This window comes from Furipterus horrens, unplaced genomic scaffold (genome assembly GCF_987537825.1).
Source record: "Furipterus horrens unplaced genomic scaffold, mFurHor1.1.pri manual_scaffold_4, whole genome shotgun sequence".
In the NCBI taxonomy this organism is placed as follows: Eukaryota; Metazoa; Chordata; class Mammalia; order Chiroptera; family Furipteridae; genus Furipterus; species Furipterus horrens.
Window position 1 is genome coordinate 192,899,607 of NW_028327174.1, and position 26,784 is coordinate 192,926,390.

Sequence of the window (26,784 nt, forward strand, 5' to 3'; positions counted from 1 at the left end):
AGCACTGGCTCCTCGATTTACTGGGTATGTGTCCCTGAGCGAGTGAATTGACTGCACTGAGATTTATTTCCTGGTCTGCGAAATGAAAGAATCAAAACCACCTGCATAGACATGTGGTGAAAACCCGAGATGGTGGGTATGGGGCTTTGCAAACTCGGCTTCAGCCTCTGGCTCTTTCCATGGGCCGGAGGTGTTTACTTGCAGGAGTTAGTCACGTGCCCAGGAGGGCTTGGGAGGAAGGAGGCTGAGGCTGGGAGCCCCTGGGGTGGAGACCGACCACTGTGCTCCCCAAGGCTGCCGGGCAGAAGGTGGAGGGCCGGTGAGACCCACCTACGCAGGGGGGTTCAGAGCCCAGTGACAGGGCAGACAGGAACTGGGAAGGCGGCATTTTCCTTTTCTCCGTCTCCACTATGCTACTGCACAGACCCAGGCGATGGAGAAACTGGGGTGACTTCTGCTGCTTCATTGTGAGCTCAGCAAACACCTGTGACTACCACATGCCCCTGTGAAAGGCCCTCTTCTCTGCCTTGGACTCCTGGGAGTGGGAGAGGTTTCCTCAGCTGCTCTCACGGGAAGATGAGAGCCCCCAGGGACAAACAACGAAGTACGGTTCTGCCCAGGTCGCACTACAACACAGTGCCTGCTGCTACTTAATGTCTTCTTACTGGGAGAATCCAGTGGCCTGAAGGTGGCCCACCCAGGGACCCCTTCAGTGAGAAGCAAGGACAAGGAGTCGGCCTGAGTCCTGGCTCCTGGCTCCCACAGACCCGCTGTGTGACCTCGGGCAGTTCTCCCCCCTCTGAATACTTTCCTTGAGCAGAAAATACAAGGAGATGAAGCTTAATTCACAGGACAGTTGCTGGGAGACTTAGCCGTGAAAGAATTCACTTAAAACAGTGTACAAATGGAGACTCGGGCCACGAGGATGAGGACGATGGTGACGATGGTGATGGCGACATGCTGAGGGAAAGACAGGCCTTTGTTACCCGACACACTGCAGGCAGGACACCAGCGCTTCCCTCTGCTCGCCAACATTCTCTCTGGTGGCCGCATCCGGGCCCTGTGGGAACACCAGAGGGTCGGACTGGGGGCAAGAGATGGAAGGCAGCTGGTCCTCACTTGCGTGGGCCCAGCCTCCTGGCGCGGGAGCCCAAGTGATGCTGTCAAACCCAGGTCAGAGCACAGCCTCCTCCACTCCAGACCTCCAGCAACCGCTAGTCACTCAAAGTCACCGCCAAGGCCAACCCCTTCCGAGGGCCTACCAGGCCACACAGGCGCTGCTGTCCTCTGAGCTCATCTCCGGGTGCTCATCTCCTGGTGCTCACCTGCCAGTCAGGCACCCCTGGCACTTCGGCTCCCTCCTGCCTCCCAATGCTGGGCCAGCAGCTGTCCCCTAGGCCTGGGACACCCTCACCTTGATACCTGCTTCACCCGCTCCCCATCTCCTTTCGACTCTGCCCACGTCACCCGCTCCACGAGGCCCTGTCTGCTGGTTAAACGCTGCTACCACCCCCTCCCCTGCTCAGCTCTGCTTTCCCGCTGGCTGTAGCACATTCACCGTCCAACAGAGGAGGTTGTTTGCTTCTTGATTACCTTCTCTCACTGCCAAAGTCTAAGCAGGGTCTGTTTTGTCCACTGATGCATCCCAGGGGCCCAGAGCAGAGCCTAGCATACAGCTGGAGCTCTAAATACCTGCAGATGTATGACACCCCTGCAGACGAGGGCACCTGAGCCCCAGCAGGCCAGCGAGGTGCAGGCTGGAGGCAAACAGGGGGAGCCATCCTTGCTAAGGGCACCTGAGCAAAAGAGGGATTCCTGAAACTCACCACAGACCCACCACACGCCAGCCTCCAAGCCTGGGCCTCGCTTCTGGATGAGTGACTCGTCCCTAAGGCCTGAGATCTGGGGCAGCCAGGGTAGCAAAGAGAAAATTCGGCATGACTGCAGGTTCGAGCATGCTGATCCCAGCTCTGCCCCCAACTCGGGCTATGATCTCAGGCAAGCACTCTCCCATCTGGAAAACAAAGGTGTGGGGCCACTGGTTTTCAAAGGGGGGGGCGTCCCTTAGAGCCCCAGTGTTTGGTGGAGGGGCCCTAGAGGGGGATAGGCGATAGGTAGAGGTCAGGACCCTGGGCAGCCCATCTCGGCTTCACACAGAGCTGACGTCTCCTGTCTGCCTTGTGTGTGTGGTTCCCCGTGAGATTCTTTTTGAAGAAGGGGTTTCAATTCCCAAAAGTGTTTGGGATCACAGGCAAAAGGATGGCTGGGACTCGTGGATCCAGTGTCACCAGTGCTGGACCTTGGGCAGAGGCCTCATCCCTCAAGGTGTCCCTTCCCCCATTTGTCTAAAGTGGGTTTGAACTGAATGGCCCCATAATGCCCTCAACTCCCAAGCTCAGGTGCATGGAAACTGGATGAAGACAGGGAGACGGTGTCTGCAGACAGACAATTATCATCACACAATATAACACTCTAATGGCAGAATCTTTTATATGAGAAGAGACATTATGGAGCACAGTTCCATCAAATGAATATAATAGACTTGTTTTATATTACAATGCACACTGTAATTACACATTTCAATAATTCTTTCAACGCATTACACAGAAGCGCTCTCAAGTAATGGAGTCCTGTAACCATATATAATAACTCGCCTAAGGGGAGGATGCCGCAGGTGGTGACAGGGTGACAGAGAGGCCTGCCAGCCTGTGGGAGAACCAGAATCTCCTCCTGCCCACGGTCACATGGCTTCTGACCCTGGTAGGGATGCTCTGGCCTGGTGTCTCCACAGCTTCCACCTGCCGCTCCAACCTACACTGTCCCTTTCCTTACCTTACCGTCCCCACCTTCCCCAGACACAGATCTCTGTGTGTCTCTTCCCTGCCTGCTGTCCTCCCATGGCTCCTCTCTGTCCCCAAAGAAGCCCACTGTCTCATGCTGGCACCTGAGGCCCAGCCAACCTCTCCTGCCCATCTCCTCCACTGTCTGGGTTCTCAGGTATGGCCAGGTGGGTGGACCACTCACAGGCTTTCAGCAGGCTGAGGACCCAGCCTCCCACTTCTCCAGCTCACGAATCCCCAGCCAGCCATCACAGCTCACAGGACACGGCTGCAGGGCACCTCCCCCGCCCACCTCCAAGGCCTGTTAGGAGCCTCTTTCCTGGGGGCCCTTGCTGCTATAATTTATCAAGGACATAACATAGTTAACTGTGTGCTGGCCTCTCCCCACCGGGCTTGGCAGTTCTGAGCAAAGGTGGGTGCTGGAAGATTCTGAATTTAATAAAACTGATGATCTCTCAACCCCTTCCTATGCCGAGTGTCCACGCACCATCCGCCCCCCCCGAGTCTCAGGCACACACGTGCACACACACACACGTGTGCGCATGTGCCTGCACTCGCAGGCTCTGGCCACTGGCTTCCACCAGCCTTGTAACCTCGTCACCCTGTCTCTGACCCCTGACCCCACCATCATTTTGGAGAAGCCAGGGTGGCCCCGATGTCTGTCTTCACTGTGTTTGCCACCACCAGCCCACCAGTGCCACCAATGAGCGAGGACCACAGGTTGTTCTGTCTGGAAGAAGATAGCATTAAAACATAGAGGAGCTTTTTAAACCTGAAAACCTGTAATGAAGCTCTCATGTGAATGATGTGATTACATTATTTGTGTGGGAAGGTGGTTGGTAACCACTGCGATTGTATCAATATTGTGATCAAGTGGCTAAGGGCTCACGGTAGCCAGTGCTGCCCTCTGGGGCTAGGCCAGGGCAGCGGCTTCCCCAAGGACCGAGTCAAATCAAGAGCTGCAAGGGTCCCGGGGAACCGGGGCAGAGACCTACGAGGAGTCAGCTAGAGGCAGCTCCAACCCCTTGACTCTCACTGAGGATGAAGAGGCTGATACCCCGGGAGTAGCAGAGACTGGCCAAGCTGGGGACAAGGCTGGGCTTCGGATGTGGTGGTGGGAAGCTTCCGGAAGGCTGCCAGTGGGAGCAGACCCTGGAGTGCACACTGTGCCCAGCCCGGCAAGCTGCCTTGGCACTCACCCCCCCTGCACTGTGCTCACCTGCAACACCAGGACAGGGCCTGGGATCTGCAGCCTGCTGCTGGCGCCTGTTTGAATCCAGCTCCGCAGCCCACTGGCCCTGTGATCTTCGGACATTTGCTCTGCACCCGTCCTTCATGTGAAAAAAGCAGCATCTCCCCACAGGGCTGCCATGTGATTGCACGTGATGTTGCAGGAATTTCTGACCCAGAAGCTGGTCTTCCCTATTGGCAAGAAATGCCAGGTAAATAGAAGGGAAGATGCAAGTCAGGGAAGCATGTGCAAAGGCCCTGTGGCCAAAAAGGAAAGCCCTATGAGGGCGGACAGATGGGGGAAAGGAAGGGGCAGGACTCGGCATACTACCTGTAAATCACACCAAGTGCAATGGAAAGCATTCAACATTTTAAACCAAGGAGACAATACAATCAGCTTTGCATTTTAAAGATTCACTCTAGCTGTGGTTTGAGGACACTGGAGGGATGGATGTGGGGAAGTCAGCAGAGAAGCCATGATAGCAAGTGGTCCAGGTGAGATACCTGGACCAAAGTGGTGACGAAGATAAATGAAGCAATGGCCATGATCGTGGATGGACACAGAGGGGGAGGGAGAAGGAGGGTTCACGGGCGACTTCAGTAGAAGCTGCTGACTGGGCACAGAACCCTCACTGAGGTGAGTGAACAAGCAAACCCCAGGGATTTGGCCAATGTCTGGACCTCACAACCATCTTTTTCTTTCCACATCATAATCTTGCAGCAGAAATGAGACTAGGTTCTATTAGAGCCCCGGAAAGCCAGGGGAAGTCCCTGAGTCTCTGTACCTGCCCACCCCACCCCACCTGACGACCCGCAGAGCGAGTTGGGAAGGCCCCATCTGTGGCAAGAGGTAAACACATCCAGCCCTGAAGGCAGAGTCCTGGGCTTCTCAGGAGACTGGATGAGCGATTTTGATAATTGAATTTTTGAGTTAGACTTAAAATACGGCCAAGATTGAAGAGGCAATTTGGCAGGGTCAGGAGCCCCCGGGCAGGTTTCTCTGCCTCCACAACGCTGAGAACTTATTAACAAGATCACTCTTTCTCCTGTCCGCAGCCCCATTTACAAGCGATTCTCAGGGCCGCCGTGCCGAGCAATTCAATTGTGGGTCTCTGGGCCCCTGCTCTGGTCAACCAGAGACGCTATGTTGGAAAGGGTAGAGTGAGAATACTTTGGTTTGTAATACAGGAAAGGACTGCAGTTTGGGGAACAGACTGTATTTCAGGGAGACCGAACAATCCAGAGGACAGGAGAGTTTAGAAAACAGGTTTGAGACTCAGGTTCAAATCCTGCCTCCAGCACTTACTAATAAGTTGACTCTCCACCCATTTTCTCATTTGTAAAATGAACAGGACAGTGCAGATTAATGAATGAGACGATGCAGTGCGGCTACTGCTGAGCAGGTGGGCGCCAGCCTGGAGGGACGAGAATTCTACCCTTTGGACTCACCACAGGGAACCGGGCAGGGGGGCCCACGCGGGGGCGGGGCGAGGTGGGGGCCCGCGCCTCTTCCCCCGCCTCCTCCTCTGTATGCATTCGGCCCTTGCAGCTGCGCCTCTGTGGACACAGGTGATTAATTTCATCAGCCGGAGACAGAGGCTTTTCCTGATTACTGCTTCAGAGCGCCCTGAATTCAGCTGTTGGTAAAATTAACTCACCAGGGACAATGGAGCCTTTCCCAAGGTCCAGACGGTTCTTATTTTCGGAGCTTGTTCTTGGCCTTAATCCAGGCCAAACCGTGCTCCTCCCCCCCACCCCCACCCCGCCCCCCAGAGGGCGGGCCTTTGCTAGTCCAAGGTTGGGAGTCTTTTTACACAGCACTGAACTGGGGGTAAAAATATGCTTCGCTTTGGATGACTGTGCTCCTGAGAAGCGGTGAGTGACTGAGGCTGGACTCCCAGAGCCCCCTCCTCCCCAGGCGCTGCTCTCGGGAACCGTGTGTGCCTAGAACGTACCAAATCAGGTGTGTCTGCCCTCACAGCCCTTCCAGCTCACGCCCTGGGCAGTGACCAAGCTCAGCTCCCAGGGGCTAGGCACTAACCACAGGCCAGGCGATAAGCTCACAACTGCAGTGACGCAGGCAGTATCGCTCCCCTGTAGGTGCACAGGAACCCGGGCCTCACTCCCACGCCCCACCTGAGCTCTAGCCACCGTCTTGTACGACCTACTCCCCGCCCCCCCTCCCCCACACCCTTGCATTTGTGCTCAACCATGGGAATGAATGTAAGAGAGCACTTGGAAAACTTCCTTGAGACCAGTCACTGACACTAAATAAGAATCATTACTTTTTGGAAAGGGTTTTATTTGGCTACTTCCAATTTTTGAGGTTCACACACTGCGACCAGGACTGGACAGAGGGTGATTCCCATTTTACAGGTGCTGAGCTGGATGACAGAAGCACGTGACTTGGGACTAGAAGCCAGGCCTTCTGCGCCCCCAATAGAACCACGTGGAGCCACCCTGGCCACAGATCAGAGCTTCCCCTGAGGAATCCCGTTGTGTGACTTCTTGTCAAGGAACTGCACGTGACTTTATGCCTGAATCTGAGTTTTCACACCCTGGAGGGTATTAAGGTCCATCTGTGCAAACACTTCTCATGAGACAGCTCAGGCGACAGGGACCCAAGGAGAATGGGTCCTTTCTGCCACTTGCCCTGCCCCTCCCCTGATGGGAAGCAGGCAGAGGTGGGGCCGGGGATGAGGCTGGCTCTGACTCCCGGCCTGGCTCCTGCTCCTCTGCTCACTATGCTCCAGCTGATGCAATCGCATCCCCTCAGGTCACCGTTGTGTCTGGGGAGCTGCAGGGGCACCAGCAGAGCGATCTGGGGTTTAGGACAGGAGGGATCGAGCCCCAGCTCTACCTCTCAAAGGCCTTGGACAAGTTGCGCCGCTGGGCTGTGAATACAGGCCTCGCCCAGACCACCCATCGTCCTCACCCCCACTGAGGTCATGGACCAAGGACAATAGGGGACTGAGTGATGGACCAGTCCCATTTCTCAGCCACCCCAATGGGGGAGGGCTGCGGGAGGGCCATTCAAAGCTGGCTAGGAGAGAGGCAGCGGCCTGGGCCGAGGCAGGGGAGGGCACCTCCCAGGTACAGACGCCAGCTCCCAAGGGGGCTGAAGACAGCTCAGCTTGCCAGGAACACGAAGTGAGAGGAGGTGAGATGAGAGGAGTAGGGGGTGCCGTAGGGGCAGACGTGGGTCCCTGTGTTAGGGGCTCAGGTGAAGCCACTCACGTGTTCAGAGCAGGAAGCATCTGGTCAAATGTGTCGTGCGACTCAGGTGTGGGAGGCCTGACTCGAGAAACGTGATGGAAAAGGAACAAGGAAGAAGCCCAGTAACAGCAAAGGAGGGAAAGGGCCCAGGGGCTAGGATCTCTAGGAGGTGGCAGCAGAGGGGACCGGAGCTGAAGGACAGGCAGTGATGGTCAGAGGGCTGAGTGTCAGAATGAGTGACTGCAGAGGGAGGGCAAATGGATGGGTCAGCCAAACGGACACTGAAGTCCCCAGAGTGATGGCAGAAATGGGCATATGGAGGGAGACTGAGTCGGGATTCAAAATGCTGCACCGAGTACCCAGGTGACACCGCAGGCACCAAGGTGGTGGGCGCAGGGTGGAGGCAAAAGAGCCAGCAGGGCAGGGTGCCAGGTCAGGGCACGGCTGTCAGCGTCCCTCAGGGCCACCTGGCCAGTCTGGAGCCTCGTCTGCAAATGGGACCGAGCCCCACCCTGTTAATTTCTCAGGAACATCAGGAAGCTCAGGGCAAGGATACAGGACAATTAAAGGGGGAGGTTGGTGACAGGGCTGTAGCAAATGCAGCAGGCAGCAATGTGGACAGTGGGGTGGAAAGGTCACGATCACCGTGAGGACACCACAGTGCCAAGTCCCCGCTGCAGCCTCACTGGTCCTTCCCCCGTGGGAGCGGCACCACCTCAGGGGCCTGCTCTAGATGTCGCTGTGCATTGCAGAGTCCACGCCAGGTGCAAGCCCCGGTGCCCCAGCCATGCCACGTGCGTCGTTCCTTTCGACACCTGACAATCGGCAGAGACCTCGGGCAACACCTGAGGGCCACTCCTGAGACCCCAGCCGTCCCACTTAGACGTTTGGGACCGGGCTTTGAGGCTCCACACAAAGTAGCTGTATCACCAAGGTGGAACGAGTCATTTCACATGAACCTTCAAGCCGCAGGGCTGGCTGAGCGCTAAGCAATCCGGGTGACTGTGACACCAACTGTGAGCGTGGCGGGGACACCTGGCTCCACGTGCCGCCCCAGAGGCACCAGGCCCAGCACCTGAACGTCCCAGGCCTGTTCAGCACCTCGCGGCAGAGCACCCAGCCTTGTGTGAAAACCCTTAAACCAACTTCAGGACAGAAAACATCACGAGGAAAAACAGCCTTCCTTTGCCCGGAGAGCTCGTTTTTCTGCAGTAAGCAGGAACCACACCAGTATCAGAGAGGCAGTGGGGAACCCCAGCTTTATTGTCTGAGAGCGCTCAGGAGCCCGGTCTGCTGGGGCTGGATGTTCCTGGATGGGTGCCCACGGGCCTCAGCTGGGGAGAGAGAGAACAGGGAGGATTTTAGGTCCAATGAGGGGTCTGAAGCAAGCTCCCTGACAGAGTCAAAGGTGACACTGTTACTCTGAAACTCCTATCAAAGACACGGTTTGGTCAGTAAACACCTACAGAACCGAATGACAGTGGGATCATACTGTGTTCACTGACCCATTGGTCCCACGCCCGCCGTGTGCCAGGCACCAGTCACCGCATTTCTCGTCGGCAGAAACAGCGCACAAGTTTGGTATCTAGAACCGCTGAGGCCACAGCACGACTACGTGAAAGCTGCCGTGCCTGCTGGCAGCAAACACCCCATTTCCCCTCCTGCCCCGCCCACTTCCCCTGCCCCCAGTGGCTTCCAGAGAAAAGGGCATTACCTCCAGGTTTCCTCGGGCCTTCCGAAGGATTTTGTGGGTTACGACCACTGAGGAGAGAACAAAAACGGCTGATTAGACACAGATGCCCAGGAAGACAGTGTAAATCCAGGTGCAGGGAGGAGAAGCCCCCCTGAGCCCCAAATGGTTCAGACAAGCCTGAAGCACCTGGGCTAGAGACAGGTGTGAAGGCCACACCCCAGGGCCAAAGAATTCATCCGAGAGGGTGGACCAGAGACATCTCCGCCAGACCCCAGGCTAAGCCACAGCCTCCCTGCGACAGCAGAGGTAGAGCAGAGGGTGCGGCGCCACGTTCTGGACAAAGCTGAGGCTCTGAGGCCGGCTGGATGCTCAGGCGCGCCCTGCGCTCACCTCTGCGGGCCGCAGAGGGCCGCTGCCTGGCTAGCACCTGGCTAGCACCCTGAATGCTTTGGCTGCTGGAAAGGGGGTGTGCCCGCTCCAAGCAGACCCCTGTGGGGAGGCCGAGCCAAGGGTGCAGGGCAGCTCTGTAAAGACCCTGACCCTGGCAGCACTTGGAGCAGGCTCCGAATGACCCGGGGGGAAGAACTCGCATTTCTCCTCCTTCGCTGCCCTTGGGCTGGCAGAGGAGCCCTGGGTGGCTCCCTGAGCAAGTCCGTTCGTTCTTCCGGGACAGGCGGGCGTGGGGGATGATGCAGAGGGGCCCGCGGGCCCGGCACTCTAGGCTGTGCACGGGCAGACGGCCAGTGTGTCAGAACCCACGGGAGGGCCCGCCTTTGGGGCAGCCACTGGGAAGTCAGGAGCTTCTTCCCTCGCCCTTTCTCTTGATAAGCACAAACTGCAGCAGCAGGAGCGCCACCAAGAAACAGAGCTCTGTGCCTGGTCAGGGGCCTGTCCTTTCCCAAGGGCTCGGGGGCCTGGCGGCCAGCCTACCCCCCGGGAAGACAGCACAGGCCTCCGGAACTGGGCCAACGGCCAGCGGTGCCCAAGGCTGAAGCAGGCTCCCCGTCGACTCACTCAGCAGAGGTGCCACGTGGTGGCCTTGAGAAAACACCTATTTCTTGCCTCACAAAAACTGGCACCTGGAAACGAAGTCAGCTTGCATCTGACACCCGGGGCAGGACAGAGAGCGGGCACAGGGGGTTTCAGAGCTGCTGCTGCTCCTCCATGCCCTCCCCTCCCCCACGCTGAGGGCAGCTCCACCCTGGGTCCACGGGGATTTTCTGGGGCGTCCCAATCCCCGGGAGCCTAGTGCACATCTGTGTGTGTGCGTGTGGATGTATGCACCTCGCTGGAGGTCACACCCCTCCTCAGTCGCCAGCTCTGAGTATCAAGAGCCGTGGAGGCTACAATCACGGAGCTTTGAATGAACACGACTCCCAGTGGGAGCGCGGAGGCTCACCTGGCCTGTTTGGGGGTGGGGGGCAGCGCCCAATCTGAAGGGCACTGCACACCTTCCCGAGCACGGAAAGCTGAGGGACAGCGGTAAAGGGCGCATCCCACACCCAGACTTGCCCAGCACAGGGGCTTGAACCCAGGTCTGTCCTACTCGGTGCAGGGCTCCTTCTGCATCAGCAGAGTGCTGGCAACGGAGACGCCAACCCAGTGGTGTCTAGCTGATGACAACTGTGACCACAGTGAGTCCCCCACCCCCGAGCAGCAGGTACCCCAGTCCCAGCGGCTGAAAGTGACACCGGTGATTCCAGGTCACATGGCGAGGGAGAGCCAGGGTCCTCAGGTCTCACGGTGACACTCTTTCCTTCCTTTCCCCTGCAGACTCTAGGAAAAGATGCAGGGCCCCGCTTGTCCCTGGCAAAGGCCAGGCCTGGGCCCTTGCTCCTCCTGTCGCCGTGTAGGAAAGGGACAGGAGGGGACACTATGCCAACTTCACACAGTCACTCTGAGCCAGAAGCAGACCCGTGAGACCGGCAGGGTTTGAGCACCTTCCAAGGACCTGATCTGCTGGGAGGGGCTGCAGAGCCTGCCCCGGGAGCAGTCACAGCCCAGCCTGCCACCAGCCGTGTGACCTCGGGCATGCCCCTTTCCCGGCACTGAGCCCAGCACCTGCTCTGTGCCAGGCCTCAGAGATAGAGGAGGAGGCGCGGTCCTAGCATGGGAGATGCTGAGACACATTTGCGGCTTTTCACACTATTAGTGCTTTACCATCTCCATACGTGGGGTTCTGTCTGACCTACTGGGGAAGAAAAGTCAGAGAACATTTGTCGAGCTCTTACTCTGTCCCCGGAAGAGTACAACGAGGTTTAGCTATCACTCCCATCCGATGAGGAAACTGAGGGGCTTTACAAAGTTGTATTTAGAACTGAGGCCCCTCTGGCGGGTGTGAATCCTTTGGAATTACTGCCTCCAATGAGAGATGATGAATCTGAAGTTCAGAGAGCTGAAGCCACTTATTCCGGTCACTCAGGAGGGCGGCGATCTGAACTTGCTCCCGAATGATTCCACGCTTGCCGGGGTCAGACCCCAGGCTGGGCTCTGTGCTCTGGGTCTGCCTGGCAGCTCACCCGCCTGAGCCAGCTGCCCACTCCCGCAGCCTCCACGCTGTAAACAGGGCTCACTTGGGGTGTCCTGCGACTTACTCTGGGCTGCCGACACGCAGTTCCCACTCTCCCTGGACTCGGGGGCTGGACAAGAGGACCCCACCTGCCCCCCGCTGCTCCGGGAGGGGACCCAAGCGTGCCACCGCCACCCCAGACACCACCCCACGGACACTGTCTCCCCAAGTGCTCTTCTCCTCTGCAAGTGCATGAACCCCTAGGCGAACCTCATACGCCCACCACTCTGCCAGGCCTGCTGCCTTAAATCAATCTCTCAAAGCTGCTTCCTCTCTCCCACGGCTCTGTGGCTGCCCCATGAGGCCTCTCCACTGCCCAGCTGGGGGACGGCCACAGCCTTAGAAAAGGTTTCCCCATCTCCCAGTCCCCCCATGCTTAGCCACGGGACTGTCTGACACACAACGGACCGTGCCAGTCCCTGCTGCTCACTCCTGAGTCCGGCCCACAAGGCCCTCTGTGACCTGGTCCCTACTCATCCCTCTCCCTCCATCGCCCACAGCAGAAGCCCTGCCGTGCCCTGACCGTGTCCCTGAACACTCAGTTCCTGCCCATCAGGCTGCCTGCCAGGATCCTGGTCCCGCCCCTTCTCTAACTCCTACTCGCCCCCCAGGACCCAGCTGGTCCAGAGCCTGGAAGCCCCTCTCAGCTGCCTGGGATGCAGGTACATCGTTCTGCAGCTTGTTCTCGTCTCCCCCATTAAGTCAAAGCTCCACCTGGCAGGAATAACCTCAGTCACCTCTGTCCCAGGGCCTGGCACGGAGCGTGGAGCAGGACTTGCTAGTGACTGAGCATCTCGCTCCCGCAGTTCAAACTCGGCCAGCCTCACAGTCAGTCTTCAGAAGGCTCCTACGGCGCTAAGGAGAACTCCTACTGTACAATAACCTATGCTCTGTGCTTCTCGGACCTGCTCCAGAAATGCTGGGCTCTGATAAGGAGTGCCCAAGGCAGCGAGGAAAGGGAAGTGCCAGGCCAGCAGTTCTGCTGAGACAGGGAGGTGGCAGGCAGACACCTGAGGCCTGGCCAAGGCTGTGCTGCCCAGAGGCACCGGAAGAAACTGGGCAGCTGCCGCTGAACACGCAGCGTGCGTGAGGCTGAGGGTCCACGGCGGGGAAACACAGACGCTCCCGGCGACCTCTGAAGCGCCTGGATCGGGGCTGGGCCGACCTCACCAAGTTGTGTGACCTCCAACCTTGAGTCTCGCATCTGTTTCAAAAAGTGTTTCTCAAGCCCGTCCCCTTCTCTGGATGCCCACTGCCCAGCCCAGGCGACCTTCTCGGCGGCCTGGCCATGGAACCGGCTGCTCCGCACCAGCCGCCTCTGCACGCAGTTGTGACAGGCTGATGCTCTGCTCTGACAGCGAGACACCTGAGCCTGCCACCTCAGGCTTCCACAGAGCCGCAGCCCTGTCCCCAAGCCCTTCCTGCCTCAAGCGGCACTCGCGGCTCTCAGCCCAGCAACGCGAATTGTGGATGGTTTTTTGCACACAAAACCTTTCCTTCCTCTCTGCCTTGTCTACACAGTTCCGTTTCCACCTGACAAATGCTCGCTCCTCCCAGGACACAGTGACACCCACCCCACTCCCACCTCATGCTCCCTGAGGCCCTGCCCATGTTCCTACCACTGCCCACGTCACACACTGGCTCCCCATGAGGTGACAGTCCCTGCACAGAGTGGCCCCTCCACAGAAGTCTGCCAAGTGAATCCACCTGCCTGTGTGGGGCAGAAAGGATGAGACGTGAAAGGAAAGCCACAAATAGGAGGCGTGATGACAAATGGCTGGGGCTCCCAAGTGGGTGGCCCAGGACGGGCGTTTCAGTTCCGAGAGGCAGGAAGTGGTTGGACATGACAGCTGCCCCCGACAGCTCACTTACACTGATCAAAGATGACTTTTTCCTGGTGCTTGCTCAGCTGCAAAAGCTTCATGGTGGTCTGCAGTTTCTTTTCCTGTTCAAATAATTTTTTATGTAGTTTGGTGATCTCTGCCTTCATTTCTCCGATCTAAAGGAAGGAGGAATTAGAAAAATGAACAAAGAATAAAAAACGTCCTGTCACATAGGCAGAATTACAAAACCATATATAAAGATGCTCAGCCTGACTAACAAAGATATTCCAATAAAAACCAGAAGCCATTTTCTGTTGGCCAAATTGGCAAAAACAGGCAAAATCCAGAGATGGTGAGGGTGTGGGGAAGCACTTCCAGGACTGCTGGCGGCCCAGGTGGGACAAATGTCCTGGCGAGGTTTACCCAACTGTAAAATGCACTTAACCCTTTGACCCAGCAATTCTACCCTTTAGCATTTACCCCCAAGAAATATAGAAGCACAAGAACATGCCTGTGTTCACCGATGTTCATCTCGACATTGCTCACAGTAGGAAAAATAAACAACCTGATTTGTTTCAATAAGAATCTAGGTAAATAACCTAAGTGCCCATCTGTAGATGAGTGGATCAAAAAACTGTGGTACATTTACACAATGGAATACTATGCAGCAGAAAGAAAGAAGGAACTCCTGCCATTTGCAACAACATGGATGGAACTAGAGAGAATTATGCTTAGTGAAATAAGCCAGGCAAAGAAAGAAAAATACCATATGATATCACCTAATACAGGAAACTAAAGAACAACACAAACAAAGGAACTAAATAGAACAAAGAGCAGAATAGCAGTCAATAGGGGGGAGGGGAGAGGGAGAGAAGGGGGATAAGTAAGGGGAGGGATTAGTCAAAGAACCCGTATAAAAGACTCATGGACATGGACAACGGGGAGGGATATGATTGCGGGAGAGGGGGTGGGTTGGGTGGGGGAGAGAAATTAGGGGAAAAGGGGACAACTGTAATTGAAAAACCAAAACTAAAAAAAAAAAAAAAAAGAATCTAGGTAAATAAATTATGGTGCTCACAGAGTCGAATAGTTTTGCGACTATTAAAAATACTGTAGAACTTTATTTATCGCCATTGAAAGATGACAGTAATCAGTGACAAAGAGCCCAGAAATAGTAGGCATTCCAGTTTCATAAAATTGAACCCATATCTCTATATCCACAGATGAGTATAGCAAGATGTCTATAAAAAATTGGTGACACAGAAATGTCATCAAAATATTGATAGTGATTATCCCTGAGAAATGTGATTTGGAGTGTTTTATTTTCATTTTTTAAAATTTACCAGAATTGATTGGCTTTTTAAACAAAAATTACAATGCTGATTTTTTACAATTGTTAAATCTTACTAAGAGATGTAAAGGTATTATTAGGGGAGTGTGATCCATTAGGGAACCTGTTTTCACTTTTCAGGGGTGAGAAGAGCACGGATGCGCTGCAAAGCCAGAAACTCCAGTCCTCTGAAGTGAAACGTACACACCAGAGAGGCCTCTCCACTGGTCTCTGCCTCTCTGGTTCCACGGGCAAAGGACGCGCCCTTTCTCCTAAATCACCCCGACAGTGAGGCACCCTGGCCCGGACCACTCCCTGCTGCATGGAAACACCTCTGCTCCCAAGAGGGGAAACGCTGTACTTGCAAAATCAGTTACAGCAGGTCCTTGAATAACGAATAACGTCATTTCGTTCTAACGTAGATGAGATGCCGCAGGCACTTAACTCCTGTTTGTGTTCATTAGTCTGGGGTAAAATTGGTTTTGTTATATGTCATTTTGCTTAAAAGTCACACTGACGACGTTAAGCGAGGACTTACTGTATGTGATTTAATTAAGTATTAAGTAAACCTGTGAAATGTGTATGAAGAGACAGAACTGGTCGTATGAAAACTAACATATGCTTCAGGAGAGACGTGATGAGGGCAAGTGACTAAAATACACATTTCTGGCAAATCAGGTGCGGGTAAATCAACTATGAAAGTTGCAGGAAGAACAGGGTCTAGAGGAACTCTATATTCAAATTGCTTCTCATGTGTCTAAGTTTCTTCTTCATCCTAAAGAAACAGAAATTGGAAGTGACAGACATATTATGGATGTAATTTATGAAAGAAAGAAAATGCAGACCTCCAAACAGCAGACCCATATTCAGAGAAAAGGCTCTGGCCCTACATCAAAAGAATGGCACATGAATGCACATTTAACTGTTTTAAGTTAAACTAAAATGTTTAAGGTATGTATCATTTTTTGATTTCCTGCTTTAACCTGCTTTTAAGATTAAACAATTGTGTCGGCTACAAGGACTTCAACTGTTCTTCCAAAACATTCTGCTGTAAACATTAGGCTTTCTTTGACCCTCTTCCTCATGCTAAGAGCCCACAAAGATTTGTGATCTGGTCCCAGCTTTAGGACAGTCAGTCCATCCATATGCAGGGCCCGAGCGCCTTCCACATCTGTGAGATAGGGATGCTCCCTGACCCGTCGCTCCCACTGCGACAGAGTGGGACTCCAAGGACATGATGCCTGACCTGAAGACAGGGAGAAGGGTCATTGCACCTCTGCCTGGCCAGCCTCTCTTCCTCTTCTACAGTCAGCTCAGGCATCCCCTCCTTCAGGAAGCTTTCCTGAGACTCTCCCCCAAGAGTCTAGGGTGGTTTCGGCTCCCTTGGGTGCCCATCGTGCGCGATGCTTCCCCTTCAGTGCCCATCTCACGCTGGGCGACATGGTCATTTCCTTGTTTGCTCGCCCTCCTGGACGACAAGCTGCCTGAGGGCAGAACTCAATTCTTCCTCCTGACCAGCAGCGCCTGGCACAGAGTAGGTGCTGTGAGACCGTCTGACGACCGGGGGGGTTGTGCTCTCTCTAAACACACTGCACATGTTCTGGCCAGCACTTACAACAAGGAATTCAGATTATTCATGTGTCTGCTCTTCCTCTGAACTAAAATCCGCACTCTCACAGGATGGCTGAGCAGTGGTGTAGATGTAGTCACTTCCAGCTGTTGTGAGGCGGAGTAAGGGAGTTTCAGTCCATACTTCCAGAAAATGGGAACAATTCACACCTCACCCTCTGAAGGCTACTGTGAGGGATAAAGGGGGATGCCGAGTGCAGCGCAGAGTCTGACCCCAGGAGGAGCCCAGGAGCCCACAGAGCAGCCCTTCCTCACGGCCACGGAGCTGAAATCCACACCCCGTCCAGGAGGCCTCGGACTTCCTCCGGAGCGTCCACCTGACTTCTGGAGCTGGGGGATGTCTGTTGTTGTGTTTGTTTCCTTTTTCACAATGAAAATACTCAAACATTTACAAAAGTAGGAAGAAAAGGACAATGAACCACCAAGGTTCCCATCCAGCTTCAGGAATTATCAAATCGTGGCCAAAATTGTTTCACTGACATCCTCACTCAAAAATTATTTTTTAAATCAATCCTAGAAGCCAATCATAGTTTATCCATAAAACATTTTAGTATATAGCTCTAAAAGAAAAAGATTCTTTAAAAAAAACCCTAATATAATTACCACATCAAAAACAATGACAGTAATTGCATCCTATCACCAAATATATGGCAGTAGACACACTTCCCTGACTACATCATGACTTTATTTTTTTGAACAATTGGCTTGATTCTAATTAAACTGGTATACAAATAAACACCACATTTTGCATTTGATTGACGTGTGTGTTAAATGTCTTTTATCCAGTGGTTCTCCAAGGAACCAACGGGCCTTGTGAAACGAGAATGCTGCGGCCCACTCCCAGGCTTCTTGATTCGGTGGTCGGGGGTGAGGTCCCAAAATTTGCCTTCCTGGCAAGTCGTCAGATGTGCTGCTGCTGGTCAAGGAGCTGTAATTTGGAAACCAGTGCAAATCTCCAAGTTTCAATCCCCTTCCCCCCTTTTCTTAGGGTGAAAAGAGTTCCAAGCTCATATTGTACATTTCCTGCCCCAGACCTTTCTACAAGGACTCCTAGTTCCTTTTAGTGGGAAAAGGTATTTAGAAACCACAGTTTGGCACTACAGGTGCTCACTGTTCTGGTTTGAAGACTTTTAAAGCCTTTTAAGTAGACAGAGCTAGTACATTTTTAAAAATAGTAAATACATCATGAGTTCATACTGATATTTCTAATTCAAATTAAGGATTGCTGGAATTTTACTTCTTTGATTTTTTATTTATTTTCTCTCTTCCCTGACAGTAAAAAAACTCAACATATTTGTTTTGTCCTGTAATAGAAATATAATAGTTTTACAATATCAATACCAATATTATTACTAACAATTTAATCACTGAAAACAGTTTACAGTTTTTTGCAGTTCTTTCTGCCCTCAGAGTATTTCCATGAGGGATAACGTACAGCCAAATTACTTTAGTCGTTAAGCATTTCCTCTGTGTGGTTACACCTCCAAAACTATATATACTAAGGTTTGTTCATTACATCTTGCTATGAATTTTTAGAAGTAGCTTTTTCTCATTCTGATTTATTTTTATTTATAATTATGTAACACATTTATACAATTTCAAAGTCAAATTACAAAACAAAGTCCATTCAGAGAAAGCTACCTTCTGTCCTGCCCTTCCATCCTCTTCCTTTTCACGCCTACTAATAGCCTGTATTTTTTATTAATCCTTCCATTAAAAATTTATAAATGAATACGTGACTATATTTGTTCCCACACCCCAACTTTCTTAGATACACTGAGGTATATGATCACACTTTCCAGAGCAGGCCTAGGGACTGCAGGGGATGATGAATTAAACACCAAAGACAAATTAATGAATGACATTCATAGAAAATACTAAGTAGTAAAAAGCCATTGGGGTTGCGGGTGAAAACTTGGAAATCTGATTTACACACATTTCACACCAAGAAAAAGGCACTGTATGGAACAAAGGATGGGACAGAAAAGTGGCTAGAGGCAATTTAACACCATACAGGGGTCTGCGTACACCAGGAACCGTATTGGAGCGTCTCTTAGGTTGTCCTTTTTGTGGCTCTAAAATTCTATGATGCTAAAGTGAGCATAATCAATTCCCCAAGAAAGCTTCAGAAAGATGAGGCGAATCATCACAAGTGCTGACCAGTCTCTGGACCAATTTGCTAGTGGGGAAGATCCATGTGAGCATAATTTGTATTTACACACACGGGAAAAGAACTGCATTCTGTCCATTTAACAGGCATTACTATGTACTCAGGGCAAAAACACTGCACTGAGGGTGAACTTTTCAGTTCAGACACGTTGTGCTTTAAAATCATACAAAGAGTTCGAGAGTATGAGAGGAAACTATGCATTGATTTGTTTATAAATATAAACAAATTAGACTTGGTCCCTCTTGGAAAACAGAGGAAGAAAGACATTAAACAAATGAATATGTAATGATAACTTGTGCTAAGGGCTGTGATGAAACACAGGCTCTGACCAAGTGAACAGGGAGCCCTTTCTGACCTTGAAGAAACATGGAAGCTGAGATCTGAAAGGCGAGGAGCCAGCCAGGTGGGAGGGGGTGGGGGACAGGCAGTCAGCACACCTGTGTCACCTACGCCTAAGACGGAAAGGAGCTCCGAGACTCAGAAGAAAAGGCAAGGCCGACGTGGGGCTGGCAGCCAATGGGCCCCTTCCCGCCAACAGGCTGTCTTCCACTGCAGGCCCCACCAGCAAAGCATGACTTCCCTGTGCCAGGACTGGTTACATACTTCCCAAGCTTGGTGCCCCCTAGTTTCCGCCCCAGGATCCCAAGAGGGAGACCTGAGGACAGGCTCCTTAGAGCCTTCCACGCAGGGAAGGCTGCTTCACCGCTGCGTCTCTGCCATGGCTGACAGACCCCAGAGCTAGCAAAGGGGGTTAACTGGATGAGTATTGACATGGAATGCAAATCCCCTTCTGCCTTCCTGCTGGCCTTTGGCAAGAATGTATAAGTTAGATGAATGAAGGGGGAAATGTCTATCAGGCCACCAAGCAAAGAGCTCTAACGCCTCCTTAACCTGCGCTCGCCCTCTTCCGGGGAGGTATCTCTGACCCCAGAGTGGGCGCTCACCCTGCACAATACATGTTTCCCACAGACGAAAACCTGGGACCACTTCCGCTGATGGCTGCCACGAGATCTGGGGCGAGGAGGGGTGCGGGCGCAACTGTCCTTAATTCAGTTACTTTCACTTTCCTATGAAGTGGAGCTTTTAAGGGAAGTTTTGATGGTTTTATAATAAATGGTTTTCACTGATTTTTAAAAAGTAGTTTCTAAGTAGTTAAAACAGATTTGAACAAGGCCCACTAAATATGATGCTGAAAGCGAACGAAGGCATCACACGTCCAGACAAAAGCACCTGAACTGGAAGAGACTGAGTAGCAGGGAATGAGCTGACCTGGCCCACAGGGACAAGCTGGGACCTACAGCCCATAAAACCAAAGTTCCTCCTTTGGATTCAGACACTTGCGCTTTCAGACCAGTTCTGTCACGTTCAGCAGGGGCCCCACTCCCCAAGCCTCGGTTTCCTCATGTGTAGGATGCAGACAGATTCTCTCTCCACAAAGCTGTCCTGGGAGTGGGGGCAGGGCAGGGTTAGGGCAGCGGGGGTGCTGGGGGCCGCGGAAGAACACACGGGGAGCAGCCAGGACCATGGTGCCTGGCACGAGCTCTTAGAAAACATGGCTCCTTCCCCATCCCCCAACACAGTCCCCAAACTGCACTCCCACCCCCACTGCCATGAGCCAGGTCCTGGGCTGGACATACAGGAGCCTGAGACACAAGCCCCAGTGGCATCCTTGAGCCTCTGAATCCAGGTGTCAACACTCACCTGTTCGCAGTGAAGTGTGCACTGGCCATTTGTGGGGAGCGAGACCCTCCAGAGAAGCGTCAGTAACCGCGCAGCCTCCTCCAGGATCAGCTTGGCTCTGCTCACGCTGGTGACAAACCTGCTCAGGGGCGCTGGGTGGAGACCCTGCACAGAGGGATGAGAGGGCTGTTACAGGCGGTCTTGAAAAAGATTATGGACAAGCCAGCTTTAATGGGCGGCATAAATCTCCAGACCGCAGGGCTCATGTTCCACATGCTGAGCAAGAGCCTGGTGCCAGACGACACCAATTTATTGTTCTTAAAGACTGGAGAATTACAGATTATGAGAGAATCAATAACCATGATTAACAACCACCTGTATTAACTACATTTACTATGCCAAGGGGATGCATGGTGGGACCACTCTTACTGCCTTTCGGGACAGCAAATGATGCCACCAGCAAGCCACGCACCAGCCTCCCACGGCCGGCCCTGCCTGCTGCCAGTCCACAGCGGGGCCCCCCACTTCCTCTCACCCTCTCTCTGGCAGAAGCACACTCACTTTGGCGGATGTTACGGGCATGAGGAAGCAAAGATCATGAATCAGAGGGGAAAACAGAAAATAAATTTTTAAAAAACAAAAAAGCATTATCTTCACAATAGAATATAAAATAAAAAACACGCCTTTTAGCTATCAAATTGGCAAAAAAAAAAGCCACTTACAAATGAACATACTCAGTGAAAACAAAGGTGCAGTGAGATAACAGTATGTTTGGAGAACGATGTAGCAAGAGCTATCACAAGATCCCCGAAGGGTGGAAGAGTCCACACCCTTCGAGTGCCTAATTCCACTTTTGGGAATTCATCCCTAAAGAACTAAGCAAAGATATGAGCAGCGATCTGGTTGTAAGGATCATCACAGTGGAAATATCCAACAGCCAGGTGAAAGGGTAAATAAATGGTGGTGTTTAGCTTATTTTTCAGCCATAAAAGTCAAGTTCTAGAAACATAATGAATGAGACAGGAAACATGTTAATATAATGTGAACTGAAAGTGAAAATATGAAATTCATGTATGTTGGAGTCAGTTTAATTAAGCTTCATGAATGAGCTAAAAGTATATTTATCAAAATTTTAAGTGTTGAGCACTATGTGGTATTTTTATAATTTTGTTTTTATGCTTTTCTACAGTTTCTAAATTTTTGCACAATAAAGATTATAATCAGAAAAGAAAATAATCTTATTAATATTTATTAATTCATTCAACAAATACCACGCAACTATCCCATGCCAGGCCCTGAGCTAGGTCGTGGATATACAACATTGAGCTAAACAGACACTATCCCTGCTCTTTCTGGAGCTTCGTATCTAGTGAAACATAAAATGCAAGACTGACCTTTACAATATAATAGTAAAACAAAATAAAACAAAAAGGCAAAATAGGCATCAGGGAGCCGGGGGCTCAAGGACCCTCAGGAAGGACCCGAGAAGAGGGACCAGCCCGGGTCCAGTCTGGGAGACAACAGGAAATGTCACATCAAGCACCTGGCACAAGAGTCCTCAAAAAAAGGTAACTTTAAATGAGAAAGGTTTCAGCAGGATATGGCAGGAAGAAGGGGTAGCTAACAGGCACTGAGGGGTCCTCCAACCCTGAGGGCACAGGGGCCCGGACTGGAGGCGGGCTGTGGCTGGCCGGCAGGACACAGCCCTCAGCCACAGCTGACGAGGCCGGGCACCAGGGGGAGCAGGAGGGGACAGTGGGAGGGGGCAGCGGACCTGCAAACGAGAAGCCCTGGCATCTGAGCTGTTCCCGGGGCACGTGGAGTCTGCACAGGGGACTGAGGTGACAAACAACATTCTGCAGGAGCTGTGTCATGACAGAAAGAGGGCTTTGGAGGACAGAGAACTGAGTTCACACCTTGGCCGCTCCAAGTTACTCCCCTCAGCACTGTACCGCAGGAAGGGCATCCCCCGCTCCCAGGACGGTTCTGGGACGAGAGGACACACCACGTGAAAAGCCACTCTGCAAGGAGAAATGGGGGTGCAACCTTGAGGGGCTGCAGGACCCCTCCCGCCGGCAAGCCAGCCCAAGGCCGCGAAGTCACTGCCCGCTGACCGTCTGCTGCGAGAGGATCAGGCCTGTCGCGACCTTGTTCGCCACAGCAGCTCGCACCTGAGCAGAGGCCGGGGTGGGTGAGGGCTAGGTGACTGGGCAGGTGACTGATGGACACACTGAAGGTCCGAAGGACAGAAGGATGACTGGAAGACTGGACAGACAGAGGCAGACACAGGGCAGATCTCAGGGAAGTGATGGCAGCAACGCAGGGCAGCAGCCTCGACAATGTCCCTCCCCCAGAAAACACCTGCAGTCCCCGGACTGGGCCTGACTTCTCGGCTTTCCTGGACTGCATTTCCAGGGCCCTTGTTTCATGGCCTGACCGAGGACACTTACACCCCTTGCCCCCTAGCGCCCTCAACTGGCACGTCCACTCCTGCCCCTAGTGAGCATCTGTCTCCCTCCCGCTCTGTTGGTCTGGTTACCTTTGTTCCCAGCTCTGGACTTGAGGGGCTGGGAGCCTCTAGGATCTGAATGTCCATCTCAGCAAGGAGCTGCTGGCCCTGGCCAATGTGCTTACACAGGGCATCGTAGTCCTCAATCAGGCCCAGGACGTGGCAGCCAGTCTTGCTGGCCCACAGGTGGTGGCCAGGGACCAGGCGAGACATGCACGGGGTGGTGGTGGAGCCGCCACGGTCACAGGAGAGGGAGTCCACGTCATTTCTAGAGAGCGGAGCAGTCTCTGAAGCTACAGAACGAGAGGGAATGTGTCAGATCTACTGGGGGCAGCACTCTGTTCCATCAGCTGTATTCACCGTGTTGAAGCGGCAAGGAGGGCTAAGAGTGGCCCTCGGTCTGTATATTACCCGAGGCTGGGCTTATTCATCTTGTGGGAGATGCTAAGTTCAATTCAACCAACACTTCTCAGGTCAGGCACCCACTCTGCAGAAGACCCCTGACTCACACAGATGAATCAGGCCAGGGCCTGCACTCCATCCAGGAGCCCTGGCCTAAACGGAATACAGACACCGTGTGGGGGGTGGAGAGCTGGGGCTCAGGGCTAAAGACAATCCACCAGCAGTCTTGACAGCAGACCTTTCAAACAGATGCACTTAAATGCGGTTCTGAAGTCCTCTGCAAAGGAAGGGCTGCTCTGCCTAGATCCAGCTCTAACCCTCCCTCACAGCAAGTGGAGAGCGTTCGCGCGGAGGCAGCGCTGTGACTTCTGACACTCTCCCGGGTGGGTGCCTCCCGCGAGGCCCCTGCAGGGCTGGCGCTGGGCCACCTTCAACAGCAGCCACGGGCTCTTCGATGGCCTCCTCCCTTCAGCCTCCCAGCTCTCCTTCCTGGGCACCCCAAGCACGGAACGGTCTCCTGCTTCAATCTCCCCTAGCCTGCCCCCCGAGCTCCTGGGTCCCTTCTCAAAGCCCTAAAATGGGAAACAGATGTATATTTGTAAGGGCCGTACCCACTGCTGATGTAGATCCCGTGCAGAAGGTGGCAATGAGGCCCCTTCGGACCCTTTGAGGTTCCCCTAGTAAAACTGTATCCTAGGAACACTGTTTAACAGCAAAAAGCATATTTACACCAATGTCTAATAGAGCTCCAAGTCGGCGACCACTGTAGTAATCACCATGGTAATGGTTTGCTGACTGACAATAATCTGCAAACTAATTAGAGAGCCCATGTGAAGAGAGGGGGAAACATTTATGAGCTAATATTGGGCAAAAACCAAGAAAGGACACAGAATGGCACAAAAACCAATCTGAACAATACAAATTCATGCCTACGTCTGAGAAATGTAGAAGAAAATAAAAGTATGCAAAGTAAAAAAGTATCACCCTGTGGATCATGAAGGGTTTTTTTTTTTTTTTTCCACTTTCTGTTATATTGTCACATCACCTTTTTGGTTAAAAATTTTAAAGCCTTATTAAGGAGAAACCAATGAGCCAATCATGACAAGCTCCAAAGCAGGTGGACCAGGTGCTCTTTAAGAGATTTTAATTTTTTAAATTAAAGGCAACAGACATAATTTCCAATTCAAGTGAAGATAAGTCCCAACCTTCACAGAATTCGTGTTCATAAACATGCTGACGGTCCCTGTCCCAATGGACGGGCGCGCCCAACGCTGTGGGCATCAGGGCGACAAGCCCCAGACACCCGTGGCTCTGGAGGGTCAGGGGGTGCTGCAGGGACAGTGCTGGACTCAGGGCTGGAAACCGGTCTCTAGCTCCAGCTCTGCCACCTACTCGTTCTGTCACTTTGGGCGGCTCGCTGGGTCTTAGTTCCTTCATCCCGAGCAAAGAGGATGGCCTGGCCGACTGCTCTGCGCCTGACCATTTGCTGGTTTCTCCAGGCCCTCTGTGGGGCAGTGGCAGAGGACTGAACCCGGTCTGGTCCCCTTTCTGCCACCCTAACCAGCCTCTGCAGGGCGAGGCAATAAACCCACAAGCAAATGCACAACAGAACCAGTTTCAGACCTACCAGGCTGCTTTCCAGATTCAGAAAAACACTGACAGCCCGGATAAGAGGTTTAAGTTCTCTTTCGAAGGCAGTACGAGGGACTGGATTTTCAGCAGTGGAGGGATGTGGGCAGGACTAACTGGATGGGAGGGAGCAAGACCGGGGGCAAGGAGGGCGGCTGAAGCCCAAACTGCACTTCCCTGAGAACCAGGAGGCCCCAGGCAGAGATGACACCATTTGGCCAAAGGTGACGGCTAACTGGGGGTCAGGGGATGATAGATAGCGTGTCTGCTGGAAACGGAGAGACACCCCTGTGAGCAAGGGTGGCGCTTGGAGCTCGCCCGTCGGGCACAGGCGCGCGGGGCTGCCTTCTGCTACAGCGGGGAGAGGCGGGAGCAGTACCGTGTCTGTCGGGCGCGGGCGCGGGGAGGGTTTGGGGAGCCAGAGCGGCAGCTGCCTCCTGGGCCGCCCCTGCGCCCTGCGCCAGCGGCTCCCCGGGCCTGCCCTGCAGCGCGCTGTTGGCGTGGATGCTCCTTTCCAGCTGAGCCCGCAGAGCCTGGATCTCCGCCAGGAGGTCGCGGAGGTCACCGAGCGGACCCCGCCCCGTCCGGTCCTCTCCCGGCGCCTCCGCGCTGGACGCTGCAAACGGGCGCAAAGGGAAGCCTTGGCGTCAGGGGCTCGACAGAGTGTCACACCCGCCGCCGCCACCACCCAGCCTTCCCTTCCTAAAGACTAGGTACAATTTAAAATAACAGCCTGACTTTAAAAACAAAAATATTGGCAGGCTTAATTGCTGCTATTCCACAGGCTAAATAAGAGCTGGAAATTAATTTTCGCTTCTGGCCATAAAAGCCTAGCAAATTGCACACCAGACCCCGAAATTATGTCTAGTAGTAATAAAATCTATTTGGGTGGAATTATAGAATGAAAGGGACTGATTTTAAGAGCCAGAGTATATTAAAAAGCCACAACAGCAAGACTAAGAAAAGCAACTTGAAGAGAAAATAAAAGCTTTGAGGTGACCCTTTTCTAGATAAACTTTCAATAGGGAGAAATCATCTGGAAAATTAGTTTTTAAAAAAACCACCACCCTTCAAAATTGATTCTAAAGCATCTGGGTTTACAGTTGAGTCTCATGGGACACAGGGAGCCCTGGGGCCAGCACCCACCTCCGGAGCCACACCCAGTGTGGAGCGGGTGCTCCATAGTATGTGCTGATGGAGTGGGCAAGAAGAGGGATACGAGCAAGAAAATTATAATAAAGGCCTAGCCTGAGGGCCTACTATGTGCTGCGCGCTGTGCTAGGGTGCATTTAATACATGATCTCATTTCCTTTTCACAACAACTCTACAGAACGGACACCGGGAGGCACGTTTTACAGAGGAAGAAGCAGGCCCAGAGGGGTGACATGCCCTGCCGAAGCCGCAGAGCCGGCCCCAGGCAGCCGAAATCCAGAGCCCAGCAGGCCTGATGCCCGAGCCTTCCACCTGTCCTGCGGCTCCTTCAGAAGCAGAGCGGGCCAGAGAGCTTGCTTCAAAACACACCCGCCCCACCCAGGGGGGAGAGCATGGGGTGAGCGGACAGCCTGAGCCCCAGAGCCCGCGCTGAGGAAGGCCTAGGCCCAGAGCGCCCGGGTACCTCTGGGAAGCCTGTGTTCCTCATCCAGCTTCTCATACGCCTTCAGCTCCACTCGCAGGGACTGGAGGACCTTGTCGTTCTGAGAGAGCAGCTGCTGCCTCCACCTCAGCTCCTCCTGCACCCTGCACAGGCCCCAGCACACGGGGAGGCAAGGTTAGTTCTAACTCAGAGGGACTCAGTCACACCCCCGGGCCAGGAGAGTGTGCACAGGAGTGCCAAGCGCGGTTAAGAACTCCAGTCTCGGCCGCCATTTCCCAGACGCCCCTCCGAGCCGAGCCTCTGACAGAGGCTGTCTCACGTAATCCTCAGAGACGCCCGAGAAGGAACGTGCTAACCCTCAACCCAGACGGGAGGCGCGAAGCTCCGAAGGGTCTGTCTTCCCCAGGGGGCACAGCCCAGGCGAGGAGCCAAGGCTGCGTGATGGCAAAGACAGCGACCTCGCTAAGTCA

The 26,784-nt window shown here is 53.2% G+C and overlaps 1 protein-coding gene across 1 annotated transcript in view; it reads right to left on the bottom strand.

The window, feature by feature from the left end:
* Nucleotides 1-8,519: 8,519 nt before the first annotated feature.
* The window catches only part of CDK5RAP2 (CDK5 regulatory subunit associated protein 2), a 165,023-nt gene continuing 146,758 nt past the window's right edge, over nt 8,520-26,784 (bottom strand). The window contains exons 30-36 of the mRNA XM_090274639.1: nt 26,336-26,457; nt 25,100-25,336; nt 22,720-22,982; nt 20,202-20,345; nt 13,421-13,547; nt 9,001-9,047; nt 8,520-8,620 (exon numbers count right to left, since the gene is read on the bottom strand). Coding sequence (XP_090130765.1) covers nt 8,564-8,620; nt 9,001-9,047; nt 13,421-13,547; nt 20,202-20,345; nt 22,720-22,982; nt 25,100-25,336; nt 26,336-26,457 — 997 coding nt within the window. The 3' untranslated portion in view covers nt 8,520-8,563. The remainder of the gene's footprint in view (nt 8,621-9,000; nt 9,048-13,420; nt 13,548-20,201; nt 20,346-22,719; nt 22,983-25,099; nt 25,337-26,335; nt 26,458-26,784) is intronic.